General features: G+C 47.0%; 2 protein-coding genes across 10 annotated transcripts in view; one reads left to right on the forward strand and one right to left on the reverse strand.

The window, feature by feature from the left end:
• Positions 1-6592: 6592 nt before the first annotated feature.
• Positions 6593-17110, reverse strand: Mapk1ip1 (mitogen-activated protein kinase 1 interacting protein 1). 7 transcript variants are annotated; one of them, NM_001419506.1, is made up of 4 exons: positions 16792-17091; positions 15381-15501; positions 14423-14545; positions 6593-7761 (listed from the first exon to the last, which is right to left on the reverse strand). In NM_001419506.1, exon 4 carries the CDS (start codon positions 7422-7424, stop codon positions 6633-6635), a length of 792 nt encoding a protein of 263 aa, NP_001406435.1. In that variant the 5' UTR covers positions 7425-7761; positions 14423-14545; positions 15381-15501; positions 16792-17091; the 3' UTR covers positions 6593-6632. The 7 variants fall into 7 exon arrangements, with proteins under 7 accessions (NP_001406435.1, NP_001406433.1, NP_001406434.1 ...); NM_001419504.1 differs by lacking the exon at positions 14423-14545 and having other exon boundaries at positions 15381-15442; NM_001419505.1 differs by lacking the exon at positions 14423-14545.
• An 80-nt stretch (positions 17111-17190) lies between these two features.
• The window catches only part of Ppp2r2d (protein phosphatase 2, regulatory subunit B, delta), a 34360-nt gene continuing 30594 nt past the window's right edge, over positions 17191-20956 (forward strand). The window contains exons 1-2 of one of the 3 annotated variants that reach the window (XM_039100143.2): positions 17191-17349; positions 17436-17528. In XM_039100143.2, the coding sequence (XP_038956071.1) occupies positions 17343-17349; positions 17436-17528 (100 nt within the window). In that variant the 5' untranslated portion in view covers positions 17191-17342. Of the gene's footprint in view, positions 17350-17435; positions 17529-20956 lie in introns of those variants that run through there. The other 2 variants (NM_144746.2, XM_039100105.2) reach the window with 2 other exon arrangements.

Below are 20956 nucleotides of genomic sequence, written 5' to 3' on the forward strand. Positions count from 1 at the left end.
CGTCTCGTGTAGCCCAGCCTAGTCTTAAATTTGCTCTGTAGCCAAGGAATGCCTTGAATTTCTGTTCCTCCTGTGCCTGCTTCCAGAGTGCTGGAATGAGACATCTAACCTAAGAAGCAGTATTTTGAAAGGCCCTGACAAGGACTGGTAAGAGGGCTCAGCGAGGAAGAAAGCTTGCCGGACAAACACAAAGACATGAGTTTGGATCCCAGTGACCATGCAAAAGACTGAACACGCCCAGTGTGCAGCCTGTAACCCCAGCACTTGCGGTGCGAGTGGAGTCAGAGACAGTAGCTGTGACAGTAACTTACTGACAGCCGGCCTAGGATTCAGTCAAAGGAATAAGGCAGAGAATGATAAAGCGGGATACCTGACTTCCTTCTCTGGCCTCTGCACAAGTGTGTACACAAGTGCAAGGCACACCCATGCATACACAGACTCGTGCACATGCACCACACATACACATACCACAGTTACTCACAATACCAATGATAATAAATAAAAGCCCCCGGCAGGTGTTTGTGTGGATAAGCTATGTGGGAGCCATGCAGCTCTGGACACATCCTGCCAGCCCTCTGTGAAGACCATTCTGCCCCTCTCCTCCTAATATGGTAGAAATGTGCCTTAAGAGTAAAATCCAAACAGACCAAAGGTCTAACGTGCTCAGTCTGCCACATCTCTGATGCAGAGATCAAAGGGCCAAAGACGGAAGCTTGGGGAGATTTCTTAGTTGGTAGAGTGCTTTATGCAAGCACGAGGACCCGAGTTCAGATCTCCAGCACCCACATCAAGCTGGATTGGTGATGAACATCTATAACCCCAGTGTAGAGCAGACAGAGACAGAAGGATCCCTGGGGCTTGCTGGCTAAAAAGATGTTCAATGAACAACACTGGCTTTAAAAATAAGGTAGAGAGCGATAGAAGAAGACACTCAACATGGCCTCCATATGGGCACATAAAAATGGGCAGGTACTCATGCACAGGTGTACACACAGGCACACATCAAGCTGACACTGATGCATGTGCACTCTCTCCTCCTCCCTTTCTTCCCCTCCCCCCTTCTCACACCAGGGGAGGGGGAAGAGAGAGAGAGAGAGAGAGAGAGAGACAGAGACAGAGACAGAGACAGAGACAGAGACAGAGACAGAGACAGAGAGAGCACACATAGTTGGACACTGGGTAAGTAGCCCGGTGGAGAGCTTGCCTGATGTGGCAGTTAATCTTCATTTGTCCACTTGACTGGATTTAGAATTACCTAGGAAACAGACTCCAAGGCATACATGTAAGGGTGTTTCCAGAGAGGTTTAACTGAATGGCAAAACCCACTCTAAATGTGGGTGGCACCACTCCATACATCCCATGGGCTGGGGTCCCAGAGTAAACAAAAAGAAATCTAGTCTAGGTGTAGGGCCATACACATCTCATCCTAGCACTTGGGAGGCAGAGGCAGGAGGACCTCTGTGAGTTTGAGACCAGTCTGGTGTACATCGCAAGCTCCTGGACAGCCACAGCTACATAGTGAGACCTGGTCTCAAAAATAAGAGGAGCAGGAGAAGCACCGGAGGAGGAGAAGGAAAAGAATGGGAGCAGAGTGTTTGTCTTTCCGCTCCCTGACAATAAGTACAGTGTGTCTGGCTGCCTCATCCCTGCTGCCATGCCTTCTCTGTCATGATGGACTACACACTCAGCAGGTGGGAAAGCTCACTGGACAAACATGAAGACAAGCGTTTGGATCCCAGTGATCATGTCTAACAAAGCCTGCCTTCCTTAAAGTCTGCCTTGCCTTGTTCAGGCATTTTATCATAGCAATGAGAAAAGCAACCAAAAATAACTAGTGTAGATAAGACCCTGGGTTTCAGCCCCAACACAGCACAAAAGGTTAGACTCAAGTACAGGGTGTGGTAGTTCAGTGAACAGTGCTTACCTAGCACTGAGAGGTCCTGGAAGATTCCCGTCCACTGTAAAAGCTGGCCCTGGGTTTAATCTCCACACCAAGCTAGAGAATACACAAACCAGCTTTGCAGGTTTCAGGCTGGTGAGAAGGAACACCAGGCACAGACCTACCCAGGGATGGGATCCTGGACATCAAGGCTCTCAGACCCTGAGCAACTTGCCTAAGAGCAAGGCTGGGGATAACTAAGTCAGAACACTGAGGGATAGCCGGATACACTTTTAACAGGCATCTGGGGTGTGGTCTGCGGCTGACATTCATAGGAAGAAAACAACTTAGTACTTCCTTTTTAAATGTCAGGATTTTGTGATATATAATATACTCCTTAACGCTGTCGCTGATAAGGTCTTTGTTTATTTTGAGACAGTCTCAATGTGTAGCCCAAGTTGGCCTGGAACTCACCATCCTCCTGCCTCAGACTCCCAAGGGCCAGGATAACAGTATGAGCCACCATGCTGACCATCCTCTTTTTAGAACATAAAACAAAAGGTGAGCAAGTTCTCATGGAGTAAAATCAGTGTTCTGAAAAGCTCGTCGGTTTTCTCCAGGACACTGTACATCTCAGCTACAATAGAATAGAGGAGAACATCCACTATGTGCAAGGGAAGTTAAAACCAAGCATGAATTTCCTCCTGGTAACTTTTCCTTCACAGCAGCCCCAGAGGTGCTATTAACAAGGCCCAGGAAGCTTCCACACCTGTCCTGGCTCTCTCATCCCTGCCTAGAGTCAGAGACAAACACCACCACTGTCATCAACCACATGGCACAAGATCTACCAGGGAAGGAGGGGACGGCATGGGGCCTCTAGAAATCCTCTACCTCCAGCACAGGACAGCATGAGTCCTGTGTTGTCAACTAACAGTGAGAGCATGCACAGCCCTAGGCTGACATTCCACCTCAGAACTCTGTAAATGGACTCAAATTGCTCGTGCGCAGTTATTTATTTTATTTATGGAGTCTCGGTTTTCCAAGTAAATTATTCTCCCCTGACTCTGATATATTAGTTTGAAATGACAAGTATTGCAACATTCAACACAAAACACAAAATGAGCTCCAAGTTAAAGAGATGTGAATCTCCAGATGTGGGGTAGAAGTCCATTCGAAGTTTTCGTATTTAAAATGTCAAATAATCTAGAGGGTTAGTACCATTTAATAAGTTACGGGCTCATGTTCCTTAAAATAGTTTCTGTTACAGGAAGGCTACTCAGACTGTAAAACACCCAGGGAGGAAAGGGTCTTGTGTGCCTACACCACAAACACCATTTATCCTAGGTCAGAGGCTTTTCAGCTGTTCATATCTAACCTGGGGTAACTCAGGTGGCCTGGCCAGTCACTCAGAAAGGGTCTTGCTCAGTTCCTAGGACAGCCTCTGGCCCAGGATTCCCAAAGGACCTTCTGCTCTTATGCTCTGCCATGTTTGTAGCCTGAAATGCTGCTGGGCATTATAGTAGGGACACACCAGGGGACAGGTGGCCAGCCTATGGTGTAGAGGATTCCCAGAAGCAGGCTGGAAAGGTATCTAAACAGTCAACCAATCACAACAAAAGAGGATCTCCACATGGACTAGTGAAGGATCCTAGTTCCTACTGAAGTGTAAGCTATTGAGGCTTGGCCTGGTAGAAAGTAGGTGGGTTATGGGGTTCCTGTGAAGGACCCTAGGGGCTTTTGCCAGCTTTACACTCACTGCCTCAGGTGGAAATTAGGCCAAGTATCAGCTTCCTGCATCCGGTCAAGGCTAGGCCAAGTTCCATTCTCCACCCACAGTTCTCAGGAGGAGCAGGGACATTCTTAAAAAACCACAGAATGTACTGACTGGTAGTCACCTGACCTTCTGGTCCCAGATAGAGTTCGAATGCATGTCATATGCTTGCTAGCCAATAGATTCAAAGGTCAATATGCTTAGCCAATAAGTTTAAACTGTAACCTTGCTGATGTAACCTGTTCCCATAAAAAGTATAAAAACTGCTTGTTGTAGCCATTCGAGGTCGCCTTCTAGTCACTCGCCACGAGGTTGAAGGTCAACCCTGATGCGCCAGAAAATAAACCTCTTGTGTTTGTACCAACCTCTGTTCTCGTGTCTCACCTTCGGGGGTCTCCTGGTAGTTAAGACTCACTTCGAGCCTTACACTAGGACTCGAGTGACTGGGTGCTAAAGGGCCCACCTTTAGTTCTGGGCTTAGGAACAGGACATTTCAATTCAACATGTGTGAAACCAACCCACGTTGTCCCTGCTGCCCTGAGGGACAAAGCATCTGTGGCCCTTCCAAGCAGCCAGGCCCACTGGGTCTCCATGATCCTTGATGTGTTCAGGTCCCCCATGACTCCCTCATACAAGACTGTCTCAAAATAAACTATCTCCTGAGCAACTAATGGTACTAGACATGGTGGGCAAGCTGTATGATGGGCAGGTTGTATAGCCTGGTAGTGTACAGCTCTGAGCAATGGCTTCACTCCCACTTGCTCCAAGCACCACCCAGCTCAGGTCCCTGGTAGCCCTGAGCAGAGACCTACAGGACTGGGACTCATGCTGAACCAACAGCCACATATTCCGATGCAGCCAGGCCATGTGTTGTCTCTACCCCAGACACTCCTCAATCCCTAGGAAATACAAGGTTGTTCCAGGCTTGGAAACACTTAGCCTGAGGCCACAGAAGCAAGAAGCTTGTTTTGATAAGCAGAGCTTCCTAGAGGCCAGAAGCATAGGGGGTAAATCTAGGAAACCAAAAAACCAGCCTAAGAACCGGGTGAGTGAGAAGTGAGGAAGACCCAGGATGCAATCCAACCCTGCCTGTAAGAGCAGAGGGTCTCTCTCCCCTTGCTTTGGACCTTCCTTCTCATTCCTCCAGTGTCTCTATTGGGTACTACAATCTAGATAGTGCTTGCCCACTGTGGCTTTGCCCTGGAATTAGTCATCTGGTACTACCTCAGGTTATAAGATGTCCTGGGTCCTCAGACTTCCTCATGCCTACAGTTTTGATCACAGAGAAGGATCCAGACCTATACCTGCAGCTCTGCACAGTGGTGGAGCCCTGAGAACTGTGGAGGTGCTCAAAATACCTGCAATTCTATCAGTTCTATGAATTACACTGGCTTTGTTTGTGATAGACTCGTGCAACCCAAGGGCCTCAAACTCACTATGCAGCTGACGATGGCTTTGAACACTTGATCCTTCTATTTCCAACTGAGTGTTTGGATTACAGATGTGCAACATCATGCCTGGCTTGTGATGAGATCAAACTCAGGGTCTCATGCATGCTAAGCAAGCATTCTAATGACTAAACTACAGCCCTAGCCTGTGACTTTTTAAATTCTTATTTGTAGTCATGTATACATGTGCAAGTCTGTGTGTGAGTACATACGTGAGTCCAGATGCCTATGGAATCCAAAGGCATTGGATCCCCTGGAACCAGAGCTACAGGGCATTGTGAGCTGCCCAAGCCCCGTCACCATAGCTTGTTTCCTCTTGACAGACAGGTTCTCTAGCACCAATGTGAAAGAAAACTTCTAAACCTTTTGCCACAAGGCCTTTTGGAAAACTCACTAATGGCAACTTTCTATCTAGGAACTCTAGAAGAAACCAGATTCCTGTTAACAAATAGAACCTGAATGAAATATTTTAGCAGTGTTTCCTTAGAGGCCACAGCAGCAGGGTCTGGCTCAGTGCTCAGGGTCCCCAGTTTGAGTCCTAATACAGAACTGTGTGCCCTTTCCCAGCTCAGCAGAAAGTCTCAGCATCCAACCCTCGAGAAGTGAGCATCTCATTTCCCTTTTTCTTGCAGGGGACAGCCAAATGACTCACCCCTAAAATAATGGAAATTAAAGAAGATGGCATGGGAAAGGGAGGGGAGGAGGAAGACAAGCCCTGAAATCCCAAGGAATCCCAGCAGCACTGTGTCTCACCCAGGACTCCTGCTCATTTGGCAGACAAATTAGTTTTTTTTTAAAAAGTAACAGAAATTGTTACATTGGAAAAAAAATCCCTTAAAATGAGGTACAAGAGTGCCACCCTGTGGTGCGTCTCTTCAGCATGTCTGGAGATAACTATTTCCTGCAATGTTCTGAATTTTCCTTCTAACAAGCCCAGGTGTATAGACACCTGAGGCCACCAGCACATGCCATCCAGAAGGTGCATGTGGCATCTGAAGAGGTTGAGGCAACTCAAGCTATGCCAGGAGACTCCAGAATCCTGCCACCCCCAACCAAAGAAACTTAGTAAAGCTACAGGAGTGTCTTAACTGACACACACCGCAGAAGAGGCAGTGACAAGCCCTTCGGGGAAAGCTCCATTCCTGGTGTATCACAATGCTCAGTGGTCTAGGCCTGCTCTTCACCACCATCCCTAACCACTGATCTGGAGTGATGGGGGCAGATCCTAACGCACAACTAAAGCCAAGCCATTAGCTGTTGTTGCTTCTGTGTCTTCTGCATCTAAAGCAGGCCAGAACCTGATGCTGTTGGTACACTGGTGACCTGAGGACCTCACTCCCTTGAAGGTATGCCCACAAACAACTAAGCTGCAACACTGGACAAAACCCAGAACAAAACAAGTTCACTGGTTGTAGGTTTTTGGGTTTGTTTGTTTGGTTGGTTGGTTGGTTGGTTTTTTTTGGGGGGGGGTGGGGGGGCAAAACAACATTATACTGTTTATTACAGGTGTGCCTTTTATTCTCCTAGACAAGAGTCATTTGGACCCTTCGTGTTCCTGCTGAGAATTAACATGCAGCATAGTCATTAAACAAAGCAGCATCATTTTGGGGTCAGTAGTATTGTGTCCTTGTTGTTTCCCCAATGTCTCAGCTTTGTGAGTTAGAGTCTTGATGTCTCCCCAGGTTACTCGCTTGCTTTTCTTCTTGTAACGTCTCCTCTTGATGGCTTTGTTGTCTCCCTTCAGCTGCTTCTTTTGCCCAGTGGTCATCAAGGTGCTCTCCGGGTTGGACGAATCAGAATGGGAGCCACCTGGCATTTCATTCACTTTATGAAGGTTACCAGGCATTGGTGAAGCACCAGAAGGTCCTGGAGGCAGTTGGTAGGAATTATTCGGAGAAGGCTGGAGTCCTGGGGTGGGATATGAAGCTTCAGGAGAAGGATAGGATGCCGGTGGTTTCCAGGCTCCTGGTGGCACTGTGACCCATGCAACAGGTGGTGCTCCTGACACTGGCAGGGGAGGAGTGGGAGATGGCTCTGGAAATAGATATGGCACATTGGGATGCTGCCCTCCCATTCCTGGCGCCCAAGGTCCAGAAGACATGGATCCCTGTGTACCTAAAGGACCAGCTGGATCTGTGTGTGCACTATTTGGCCTAGGTAGCTCTGGAAAGGGCATATTTGTTGTAACATATGGCTTTGTGTGGCCAGGGACTCGTACAGCAGGGCCTGGATAAGGACCACTAGGTTGGGGACATGATGGTCCAGAAGGAAGAAAGGGTGCTGGAGATCCTGGTAACAGTCTAGCCGGAGGGAGGAAGGGATACATCCTTGTTGGTGCTGGTCTGAAAGGCACAGTGGAGGGTGCTGCACTTAGTGGGCGTCCAGATAACACAGCAGGTGAACACGTGAGTTACTTTTAGGGCTGGAGCCTGGCCAGCCTGGAGGAGATTGGCCAGCTTTTGTCGTGCTCACAGCAGAGGTTCTGGCAGGGGCTGTTCGGTGATCAGGTAGCACATCTGCCAGTGAAGATTCACGTGGTATTTTTCCAGCAGGATCTAAGCCCAAGGCGCAGCCTATAGCAGTGATGAGTCCAATAAGACAGGCAATGGAGAACCGGCCTGAGCAAGTTGACTGTTTAAATGTTTCATAAAGGGAAATTTGCCCTAAATAAAACAAAACAAAACACACAGTTGATTATATCACATTCTGAACCATTAGTGGTCTAACCACTTTACCAAAATGAGGAAAAGGCCTGGAAAAGACTCAAGTCATGGAGATTGAATGGGGATAGAGAAGAGAGGGACTAGAACACAGGGCACAGGTTGGGGATAGAGAAAAGGGATTAACACATAGAGCATATAGGGCACAGGAGCTAGGACAGCATCTACAGAACAGCAGTGAGGAAAGAGATGCTTCTAGAAATGTCTCCATTGCTTATTCTGGAAAACAGTCTTGTAAAACTTTTAAAAGGAGTTTTGTAGATTAAAAAAACTTTAAAAGATAGTTTTGTAATAACTTAGTAAAATTCTAGTAGAGTAGAATTCTCCCAAATTAAGAAAGAACATTAAAACCAAACAAAGTTGCCTTCTTTCTTAATGGTGAAAAAAGATTATTTCCACCTGAGATTAGGAAGGACAAGGCTTATCTGGGAAAGAAAAAAAAAAAAAAAAAGGAAGGACAAGGCTGTGGTGCCCATGTCACCATGCCTACTTGGCATCACAGAGGAAGTCCTAGCCAACAAGAGCCGAAAGAATACAAGAAAGGAAAATAAAATGTATGTAGAACAACAAAGGAAACCAAAAAGTCTTTGTTCTGATTATCCCATTGTCTATGTGGAAAATTCCAACAAAAAGACCTTCTGTGGGTTCAGTCCTCAGCTGGGGGGGAGGGACGACCTCCTGGAGATCACAACCAGGCTGCAGGACAGAGTCACCACATAAAAGCTGACTTCTTTCCTCTGTACCAGCACTGTAACTGGGCATAAGTATCAAAAGAATTAACATCAGAATTCCAGACTCATCAAAGCAGAGCAACATCAGAGGAGCAACACTGACATCAAATAAGTTCATATGTGACAAAAGGTAAAATAGTATGATGCTTGAAAAAATAAATAAATAAAAACAATGGAGTAGAGGAGCCAGTCTGGAAATAGACATACACAGTATCAACAGATTTCTGACAAAGGAGACATAACAATGGTACAAAGAAAGTCTAGGGCTGGAGAGATGGCTCAGTGGTTAAGAAAACTGACTGCTCTTCCAGGGGTCCTGAGTTCAATTCCCAGCAACCACATGGTGGCTCACAACCATCTGTAATGGGATCTGTCACCCTCTTCTGGTGTGTCTGAAGACATAGTAAGTCTAATCCACAAAAGTTGCTGAAATCCCCAATGTCCACAAGCCAAAAGCATGTAACTTAGACACAGATGGACACCTCTCAAATGCAGCTCAAGTGGATTATAGACCTAAAGGCAAGGGCATGACAAACACGTACGATTCTTTAAAAAACAAAAACAAAAACTGTAAGAGATCTTTGTGTGACATCAGCTTTGGCAGTGAGTTTTTAGATACAATACCAAAGCCAAATCACACTTGTGAAAGAAAAACTAAGGTGGATTTCTCTAAAATGTAAATGGCCCATCTCTGAGAGATAGCTTTCATGGTACAAGAAGCCACGCCAGCTTCCAAAGGAGGGAAGTAACCAAAAGTCCTACCTTGTGTCCTAAGCTATGACACCTATGAACCACAGCAAGGACCAGCATGGCACAGCACCCCTAAGGGTGCAGTAGTGGGGTGCACACCTTGGTGGTAACCGACAGCTCTCTTGTTGGACTTAAGACCCGCTCAAAGAAAATGATGCCTGGTACTGGAAACCTAGCTAACTACTCAGCACTGAGGAGGTTATAGAAGTGTGAGAGAATCTATAACCACCAATTTACTAAACCACCATAATCCTAACAATAGTCTAGCCACTCGTCAGTCCTTATACCCATGGACTAAGCACGGTCTTCACCCCTCATCAAGGAAACTTCTCTTGCACAAGATGGAGACCATTGCAGAAAACAACAACCAATCAAAATGCAGAGTTGTGAAGCCCAGTCCCAGTGGCTACATGCACAAAACATTCCTGCACCTAAGGCTCAGAGAATATTGTAGAAGAGAGGACAGAAAGACTTTAATCAGGAAGTTAGAGGCTATCTCCTGATAGCCTCCAAAGCTATACCCATAAAGTCTCACCAACATGACTTCCCAAACATTAGCTGAACAAGGACCTCCTTGCACAAGTGCATATGCTGAAGTGGATAGGCAAAAGCCCACAGGACTCAACCCTACACAAAAAACTATAGGATACCGAAGAAAGCTGGGGGTGGCAGAGGTGGTCTTCTCTAGGGAAGAGCACAGCAACTGGGTTGTCCAGTGTCAAATGGTCAACACTGAAAACATAAATACATACAGGTAGCATAATCCATATATTTACATATTTATATGATATGTATGTGTGCTATATTATGACTAACCTTATATATATTCCTATATAACCTTATATGTTCCTATATAAACATACACATATACATGCATGCAATAACAGTTAAAAAGGAGGCCATAAACTTGACGGAGAGTGGAAGAGAGCACCTGGGAAGGTTTGAGGGAGGAAAGGGAAGGGAGAAATTTTGTAAGTATATTATAATCTTAAAAATTAAATAAAACAACATCTCTGGTGAAGAGCTAGTGTCAAAAAACAGAGGAGTCCAAAGAAGAGGGCTGGTTGCTATACAGTTTTATCGAGCTACTGTAACAAACTGCCACAGACTTCATGACTTTCAGTAACAGAAATGGACTCTCCCTCAGATCAGGATATCAGAAACACACAACCAGCTTCACTGCAGTCTGGGTGACTTTCTCTAAAGTCCTTCCTTCTGTCTTCAAAGTACATTACTGCAGTGTCTCTCAGTCTCCATCTTACCTGTTTCTGTTTTGCACTTTGCCTTTACAATAAAATCACTTTCCAATGTATCTGGGTCTTGAGACAACTTGGTCTAGCCTCAACTTGGGGCTAGAGAGATGGCTCATCAGTTAAAAGCATTGGCTGTTCTTCCAGAGGATCAGAGTTCTGTTCCCAGCATGGTGGCTCACAGCCATCTATACTTCCAGGCCCAGGAAATCCAATGCTATCTTCTAGCCTTTACCAGCTAAACACATGTTACACACAGACACAATGCAAGCAAAACATCCATACACAATAAATAATTTGTAAAAGTCTCTCATCTGAATCCTATCCAAAACCTCATGTCCCAGTGAGGCCCCACTCACTCACTGCTCAGGGAATGCAAGCATAGATACATTAGCCTCAACAGTCAACACAGGAAAGGGTTAGCCAAAGGAGAAATGGCACATCATCTCACAAGGAGGCCTGAGATCCCTGGCTGGCTTCAGCATCTAGGTAAGGTTTAGAGGAGTTCTCATATCTCATGAGGAATCATGGGAAATTTCACTAATAGTATCAGACAGATGTTGGGTTCTTAAGGTGACTCCAGCAGAAGGTTAACAGAAGGGCTGAAAGGAGATGAGGATCATTAAAGAAGGGTCAGCCAGACATTCCAGCTCATAGAAAAGCTGTGGCAGAAACTGCCTGATTGACTATGACCTGTTTTGGTAAACAGTTGTGTTTACCAAAGCTTCATAGCCATAAACAAGTCGTCTGGACAAAGCTGGGTCTCCTGTGAAGACCTGAGCCCAAAGTCTCATCCTTGAATGGAACACAGAACAATTAGCCATGCCTCAGAGGCAGCCCTGCATTTTCCCCAGAACCCCAGATAGTAGAGACCTATTGTGCTTTGTGAGGTTGGCTGGGCCAGGTCATCTGTCAAGGAATGAGAACCTACACACACACACACACACACACACACACACACACACACACACACACCCCTGCCTTGCTTCCACTCACTTTTCCTTCCTGTTCTCCCTTCTTCCTTCTCTCATTCCCTCATCTCTGGCAGCAAGTGAGAGCTAAGGCCAAAGGTCAGGGCTAGGGCATGTCCATAGCTCAGATGCATCCTAATGATCTCACCCCCACTCAAAAGGCTAAGATAAAAAAGGTTTCTGTCGCGGGGTTGGGGATTTAGCTCAGTGGTACAGCACTTGCCTAGCAAGCACAAGGCCCTGGGTTCAGTCCCCCAGCTCTGAAAAAAAAGAAAAAAAAAAAGTTTCTGTCCAGGGTCTTACAGTGAGTGTGCTAGTGTGTAAAGATTCTGCCAGTTCATATGGGCAGGCTTCAGCCTCTGATCTAAAGGAATTTCTCTTCCCAGGATGCTTTTGTGAGCACATAATCCCAACCAGCATACACTTTGGTCTCTTCCAGGACTTTCAAAGTGATCACTGAGTTGCTTCTCCTGTCTCGTCCAGTAGAGGGCAACAGCTCCCTAATGAAGAAAGCACCTGCCGCCAGCTTTGTGCCTAATGAAGCTCCTCCAAGAAGGGCTGGTACTTCCTTCTCTGGAAATGTGTACACACACACACACACACACACACACACGCACACACACACATTTAACTTACATATATACACATGTTTATATGTACATGTATGTATGGACTGGGACCCATAAATGACTCCCACCTCTCTGAAACTCAGTAACAAATATCTCATTGAGGCCACAAATAAGGCTGGCATAGAATTTTGGTTTACTTTCTAGAGCCCTCCTAACTCATGCTCAAGGATAGGAACTGTTGCTCCTAACTCTTGGCGATGAAGAAACTAGTTCCGATAAACTAAAAAGGCACGGTGGCACGCACTTATGTATGTACCCGTGTGGTGGAGTACACCTGTAATCTCAGCACTGGAAAGACAGAGGAAGGAGTTCAATGTCATCCTGGGCTACACAGAGAGTCCAAGGTCAGATAGGCCTACATGAGACCCTAATAAATAAAGGGGTGGGAGAAAAAAGAGAAGGCAGGAGAGAGGTGAAACTTTCAATCTGGAAGCACAGCTTCAGTTCCTGACTTTGTTGGGCTCCTGGCCTTGGCCACTAGGGCGATACCTTCTATAATCACCTGGCTCCTGCATGGGGAGCTGGGGTGCTGCTCCAGCTGGACATATTAGGGTAAGTCCCATGTACCACTGTCAAGTTCACAAGACCAAGCTCTTGGACACCCATTGTGTTAGTTCTAAGGGCTCAGAGGACAGAACATGGGGCTGCTGGAAAACACATTCCTTGCATATCTTCCCTTCCTTATTACTTTTTACTGAAGGGCAGGTGTCTCAGCTGTAATGAGTCACTAGGCCTGGTGTGGGTTCTGATCCTCATGGTGGCCTGTTTCTAAAGGTGACTCATGGGGTAGATGTCAGGTGCTAAAATGAAGGGGCTGCCCTAAAAGGGCTTTCCCCTGAGCAAGCAATCAGAGCTGAGGCAGGAGAGAGAAGCCCTCACTCCCCAGATCACATCAATCAAGCTGACATTTCCTCCCACAGGAAGATAAGACAACTTGCATTGTTAAGGAGCTTTGATGTACAAAGAGCTTTCCCCGATATACAGGATTCCTCAGTTACTAAGATAAATGGGGAAAGATTTGACATTTACTGTGCATAATTTAAGTTCAAATAGGTTCCCAGTGAAGGAAAACTGCAAGTTGCTGAGCTGGGTCTGTGCCTCCAGTTCCATGCCTTCTGTCGCCATTTCGGCTCTGCCTTGATTTTATAATTTAGAGAACAAAGCCATATTGTGGAATATTGGGAAGCTGTATTTCTATTCTTGAAGTGAAGCTATCCCCATCTGTGAATTATTTCTTTTCCAGAAAAACACTTAAAATGAGCAAGTGGTTTTCTCTCACTCTAAAATATGATTCAAAAACATCGAATAGCTGACAATGTTTAAAAAAAGAAAAGAAAATGCCAGGTATCTATCAATTTAGAGCGGGAAAGTGTTCCCAAGCTTCTAGGCCAGCCTCTGAGACCTTCTGTGCATGGATGTGATGAAGTGTGTATTCTGCTCCTAATTAAAAGCCTGCTGTGTTGCTCTAAAATGTGAAACAGAGAAATGCCTGAATATCCACGCATCGGCTCAGGATGAACAAACCATGCTGCATCCCACTATGACAGCAAGGACAGCAAGTCTCGGCCCTTTGCTTCTACTTTTTCCTTCCCTTCAGGCAAGGGAAGAACAGCATCATGGAAGCCAGAGAGCAGCAGAAGGGGCAGGTGCACTCCCATAGGTAATGCCGTGGCTTTGGGAGTTCCTGAGCTAATAATGCAGGTAAGTGGTAAAGCCAGTGCTTTTCTTCTGTCACCAGGACTTGTAGATCCTGAAAGTTAAGAGCTTTGTGTTGAGTCGTTATTCCTAGAGAGGATGTTATGATCTCAGGTATGGGAAAAGCTTAGCAGTAAGTGTCTGATTTGTATTCTAAGCCCTTCAGTGGGCTCTGACTTACCGATGACGTACACTTACCAGACCCAATGGATACATATTAGGTAATGCATCTGCTTCTGATACCTTGGGTGACATCCTAGAAATTCTAGAACTGTCAGCAGAATCGGGCCAAAAGCAAGCTCAGGGATTCCAGGCAAGGAAGCTGGCAACTGAGCTAGCAACTCCAACAAGGCATATAATTGTCCCAGGACCCATGCCCCTCAGTTCCCAGGGCTCCTCTATGCTCACCTGCCCTCTCCCCTAGGTTCCTGTCCAGTCCCGAGGAACCCAAAGTGTGAATCAGGATGGGATCTTAAGCTGAAGTTAGTGCTGGCATTCAGCTACATGAGCCAAGCAAGTTTCTACAACCCATCCTGGAGTTAGGCCATGACTGTCAACCCAATAGCCTCAGCACCCACCTTTCCGGCTAAAGCTCAGAACTCTAGCCCATGCTGAGTTTCCAAGGACTCCGTTCCATCAACCTGCTTACATCGTAGACAGAGATGGCTCAAAATAACCTGCTCCTTATGGACTCTGAGCTCCTGTGCACAAAGACTAGATCAGTCTCACTCAACAGACATACAGTATTTGTTTCATTAGTTACTAACAATTGCTATGGAGACCTTAAGATCACAGAAGGCATGAGCTGCAGCACAGTAGCTTATGGTCTTTAGGGAATGACCCACACGTGTTCTCTGTATAAGGACAGAACCACGTCCTTAGAAAGGAGGGTGATAAAGACAAGAGAAGAAAAGTGGGGATAGATAGAGTGGAGGTGGAGAAAAAGGCAGGTACTATCCTACTCCACTTTAGAGTAAGCAACAGAAAATGATGAGAATAGAGATGGTTCAGTGGCTAAAGGCACTTGCTGCTCTTCCAGAGGTCCCTAGTTTGGTTCCAAGCACCTGTGTCAGACAGCTCCCAACTGCCTATAACTCCATCACCCTCTCATGGCCTGGATGTAGATGTACATAAATTTTAAACTTAAATTTGGCCTATGCTGGCTCATTTCTTGTCAACTTAACACAAGGTGGAGTCACCTGAGAGGAGGGTACCTCAATGGGGAAAATGCCTCCATCAGATCTGGCTGAGGGTAAACCTGTTATTTTCTTAATTAGTGATTGATGGGGAAGGGTCCAGACTATTATGGGTGGAGCCACCTCTGGCCTGGTGGCCCTGGGTTCTATAAGAAAACAGGCTGGGCAAGCCAGGAGGAGCAAGTCAGTAAGCAACACACTTCCATGACCTGTATCAGCTCTGCTTCCAGGATCCTGCCCTGCTTGAGTTCCTGCCATGACTTCCTCCAACGATGGACCGTAATGTGGAAGCATAAGCCAAATATACTGCCTGTCACTGATTATTAGGGCAGCTACTTACAGTTCTGTCCACTCAGTCTGTCATTCTTCATAGAGAGCATTCCAGTGCACACGGGCACACGTCTGTGACAATGGGAACCGTTTTAACTATTGCAGTCTTCTTACATATCTTAAACATGCAGCTACAATTAGGCAGAAAGGAATACTTAGCAACCCAGGCATTACTTGAGATACCCCTGTCTACGTGGAGTCTGAATAAACTTAAGTTAGATCCCAGTTCTGCAAGAAGTCTCAGAATGCTTCTTCCCAGGCTTGGAATTCCTTCCTCAGGCTTCTCCCGGTATGTCCTCTCAGAGCTGTATACATATGCTTCTAACTCTCTTGATGATCTGGAGTGTCACTTGAGTGACACTCCTATACCCTCACTACCTCACTACTCATTACTCTCACACACCCAGACGCCTGCGGCTCATTTTACCCTCCTACTTAACTCGGGAGACAGTTCTTTCAGAAACAACCCTGGGTGCTGCGGCTGATGGAGGGTGCTATTCCATCATGACTTTCCCAAACTCTGCCACAGCCAGTCCTCTCATCAGAGTTCACCCCCTGAAGACATCGTCCTGCTTTGTCCCTGACCACCATGCCTCCACTACCATGACTAGCCTTCTTTGGTCACTCTGTTCTCCCCTCGGCTTCTGGCTGTGCTTTAAACATGTTAGCGAGCTAGGTGTGCTCAACAAGGTGGAAGCAGAAGTATTTCAATTTAGAGACCAGCTTCAGGTTACATGGCAAGACCCTAATCAAAGTGTGTGTGTGTGTGTGTGTGTGTGTGTGTGTGTGTGTGTGCGCGCGCGCGCGCAACTGAATTAAAACTAAAAACATAGACAAGGTCAGGGTGGACCTTCGTGTGCACTGGCTGTCCCCACTTCTAGCAGCTGCCCAAGATTTCGGAAGGAGACTCTTATCTCCTCCAATTGCTCTCCTTAAGATAGCAACTGCTCCAATCTCCTTTCCCCTGCTTCTGTGCTGTATTTAATTCTACGCCACTTGACTTTCCCCAGGTTTTTCTTATTGTCTCTTCTCCACTGCAGATTAAGCTCCACCAAGACAGACGCATCACCTCTACACAAGCAGCATCCCAGCCAAGACTGAGAACAGAAAAGACACTTGCTAAAAGGCAGAACAGCATTTGTGGAGAATGCTCTGGTTTGGAACAACTGCCCTCTAGTGGTGCAATAAGCTCACTACCAACTTCATAGTGACTTCGGATACGTCAAGCCCACGAACGAATAATTCCTGTTCATGCTAGAAAAACACACCCACAAATAAAGCAAATGTCGACGGTTCCCTGGAGCTATACTGAGAGCTCAAAGAAGTGCCCTGAAGTAGCACTCTGGTGAGATCGGTGCTCAGAAGCTACGGTCAAAGATACTGGGGGCAAGCAAGCCTGAGTGATGGGCAAAATTACGCACGCAGGTGCTGGGTTCCAGGTGCTCCGGGATTCAGAGACCCCGCCAGCCCACGGCCGAGCGCTCTCTATTGGCAGATCCACGGAGGTTCCGCGTTCCCGTTGGCTCAGCTGTAGGAAGGGTCCAGGCCTTCGAGCATCCAATCCAGCCGGCCGCAGAAGAAAGTCTGAGGCCTTAAGAACGCAGAGGGCGTCGCGTCCTAGCCCTTACACCACTCGAGAAGGCCATCTATATCTGCTGGCCGACTATTCCAAGACACTCTTTCCATAGACCGCAGCGGCTACGCAGGCCCAACCTCAAAACAGCTCGCGCAGACGCAGTCGGTGCACGGTGCGCCCCCGGCAGCCCCCGCGGCACTGACCGTCGGAGGAGGCGGAGGGGGATGACGTCATCCGGCGGGGCGACGGGCTTTGGGCGCCATTTTGAAAAGGGAAAAAAATTCCCTCCCCGGCGGCGGCGGCGGTGGCGGCAGCGGCAGCGGCGGTGGCGGCCGGGGCTGAGCGCTCGGAGCGCCTCGGTCGGCCGCGCTCAGCTGGGCGCGTCCCGCCCGCGCCATGGCAGGTGAGGACCGTGCGCGAGCGGGCGGGCGGGCGGGCGGACGGTGGTGGGGCGGGGCGGGGCCGGCCTGACGGCGCGCTCTGTTGCAGGAGCCGGAGGTGGCGGCTGCCCGACGGGCGGCAACGACTTCCAGTGGTGCTTCTCGCAGGTGAAGGGCGCTGTCGACGAGGACGTGGCGGAAGGTGAGGCCCGACCGATCCCCGAGTCCCGGGTGCAAGGTCACGCTCAGCCGCCGGTCCGGACGCGGTCGCCTTTGCCCGCCTGACCGGCGTTGTCTTGTGAGACCCTCGGCCGGCCAAGCATAAGAGAGGGAGGGGCGTCGGTAGGGAGACCGCTGTGGACGCAGGCATGGGGAGAGACTGTGGCTGAGTCCCGCTTCGGGGGTCTGTCGGGGAGACGGCGGTGGACGCTAGCCTTGGGAGGCTGTGGGGAGATGGCTATGGACTCCGGCCTCGGGGGTCGGTAGGCAGATGGCCATAGAGGGCCAGTCTCGGGAGGCTGTGGGGAGACGACCATGGACGCTGGCCTCGAGGTCTGTGAAACGGTAAGGCTGGGGCAAAGGTATCAAGCCTTGTAAGGAAGCTAGGCCTGTGGTCACAGGTCTTTGGAGTCTAGGGTGCACAGCCGTCGTAAATGCAAGTCTCTCTAGAGTCTATACGGAATAAGACGGGACTGTAGACACTAGTCTCTGGCAGTGGCCCCGGGATTCGGCTAGGAGTTGGTACCACAGGGTGAGGTGAGGCTCATTTGTTGTGGGGGGGGGGGGGTGATGGCAGTTGACCTATGGGGTAAATCAGGTCCCGGACACATTTCTGTGGGGGCCCATGGGCTGTCTTCTCCCTGGCACCTGTGTAAGGGGGAAGGATATTCATGCAGGGTTATCAGTCAGTCTCCGGGAGCCCATGCTCTCTGTGCTACTTGACTCAGGATGGGATGGAGCACTGAATTTCTCAGGGTGCCCTGTTTGTAGACCTTGGTGTGCCAGTCTGTCCAGTCCAATCTCTGGCCAGGTAGACATCGGTCAGCTCTGATCTCCACCTCTTGGTGTTGAGCAAGAGGAACTTACTTTGTCATGGGATCTCCTGAAGCTCTGCAGTAGTGGCATTTCCCTGAGTGTTTTCTCTTCCTCCACAGCTCTTTAAAGCCACTTCTCCAGCCTTCCTTCTTAGTTTTTTGTTTTGTTTTAGATTTATTGGTTGGTTGTGAAAGGGTCTTGGTATTGTAGCCCAGGCCTTAAACTCTGTCCCATCCAGCTAAGTGCTGGAATTTCAAAGTGTTTGTGAGTGTAGGCTTATACACGCCCCTGCATGTGTAAAGATTAGAGGACAACGTGTCAGAGGAGTTGATTCTTTTCACCATGTGAGTCCCAGGGATGGAACTTGGGTTATCAGGCTTGACAGCAAATGACTCTTCCTGCTAAACCCCCTTAAATTTTATTTGTTTTTGGGTTTTGAGACAGAGTCTCATGTAGCTCAGATAGGCCTCAAACTCCCTATGTAGCTGAGGCTGGCCTTGAACTGTTTGTGAGACAGGGTTTTTCTGTAGAACAGCCCAGGTTTTGTTCACGAGGCTGGCCTCAGGGATTAAAGACGTGGACTGCTATGCCCAACTTTGGCCTTGAATTCTTGACCCTGCTGTTTCCGCTTCCCAAATTCTGAAATTATTGGAAAGCGCTGCAAAGCCCAGCTTTCCTTACGACTATTCCTGAGCCTCCAGACTCAGTCTGTTGCTTTGTTTTTCCCCTAATCATAGTTTAAATGTGCCAGGTACACAGGGAGCTAGGAGAGTCTAAAGGCTGTGGAGTTTATTCTTAGAGATTTAACATTAGCCTTTTATATTAGAGTCATTGCAGCTTGTTCAGTGTCTAATACATGGGCCTTTCACTCTTTTAAAAGAAAGTCTATTTACTCAACCCACCTTTCTTGTCACTAGCAGCCTCTCCTCTGATGTCCTGTCCTGCTTCTTGTTCCCTCCTTCACCCTGTCTCTTCTGGAAGTGTCTGGCTTGACTCATGACCCTTGAGAACATTCAGAGGTCTGTGGCCCCAGGGGACAAGACCAGACCATGTCATCTTGACCTGTGAAACTGCTCTCCAAAAGTTGCAGAGGTGCATGGTTTGGGGTTGAAGTCAGGTGACTTTTATGTGGAGTAGTTTATTGATTTTTTTTCTTCTGTATTGGCATAAAATGTATTACTGTGTTTCATTTTTCATGTGCCAGGTAGGTGACAGGTCAGCCTCACTCCTGTTGACTCATCCTATTTGTGATAATAGTGGTAGGAAGGTTAATCTGCCTTAATTTTGGGTTTCTGTGTGGTTTGGTTTGGTTTAGGTTTTATTGACCAGTTAAATGAATTTTTTAAAACCTACTTTTATTTATTTTATTTACATGAGTACACTGTTACTCTCCTCAGAAGAGGGCATTGGATCCCATTACAGATGGTTGTGAGCTATCATGTGGTTGCTGGGAATTGAACTCAAGACCTCTGGAAGAGCAGTTAGTGGCTCTTAACTGCTAAGCCATCTCTCCAGCCCCTCAGTTAAATGAATTTAAAACGACTTTATACTTTGTTAAATACCATTCTTTCCCTTAAAAATCATAACAGAAATATTTTGTTGCTTGTGTTAAACTGATTAGAACTTTTTGTGGGTGTTTTGTTTTTGTTTTGGGGGGTTTTCTTTTTAATTTTTGTTTTGTTTTGCTTTTTGTTTCGAGACAGGGTCTCCCTGTGTAGCCCCAGCTCTGTAGACCAGGCTGGCCTTGAACTCAGAGATCCTGCCTACCTCTGCCTCTCTGAGTACTGGAGTTAAAGGCATGCTCCACCACTGCCCAGTCCTTTTATGATTTTTAAACATGTGTTTTAAGTAAAACTTTGAGTACATCTAAAATTTTTAGTTTGCAAGTCTTTTGTATGTGTAATATTATATGATTGCCTGTATTTTTTTCAGTTGTATGTATTTACAGCTTTCTGTTTTAACTCACGCACTTCTTAATCCATCATTTATTTTCTGTCATTTTGTCATCAGACAGCTGAGATATTGTTTGACTTTTCAGTAATGGTTTAAAAAGGCAAAGGTAGTCACTGGACTAGGACTTGTACCAACAAAAATCACAACCCCAGTCTTATCCAAACTCACACTTGAAGAGGAAATGTTGGTGAGAGATAATTAGGAGGTGGCATTTCAAGGGGTTTAATTCATGTGCTGAGGCTTGGATTTGAGATTTTAAAGTATAGCAAAATTTATGTGTTGAAACTTGTAACTTATGGGGCTTTTTGTTCAGCTCTGCAAAATTCCAGGTAGCCCTGCTCCTATTTTGTCTTTCTGCTGTCCTGGGCATAATGGTCAGATGTGTGCTAGAGATTAATAAGTCTCAGAGAGCCTAGGGGACAGAGGGCAGGGTGTAGATAGGCTGGCCAGGCAGAGCAGGATAGAAAGGGCCTTTATTTCTATTTGAGTTTTGTGTTTTAATGTAATAACCCCTGATACAGTATTGAACTGTGTACTAATTGATGCACTATTTTTATGTATATAAGAATTAGATTTTGCTCTGAGTCAGGTTAACTCTTGCTGAAAGTCAAGGTTTCATTGTGTGGTGAGTCCTATATACCT

Source organism: Rattus norvegicus, chromosome 1 (assembly GCF_036323735.1).
Source record: "Rattus norvegicus strain BN/NHsdMcwi chromosome 1, GRCr8, whole genome shotgun sequence".
Lineage (NCBI taxonomy): Eukaryota > Metazoa > Chordata > Mammalia > Rodentia > Muridae > Rattus > Rattus norvegicus.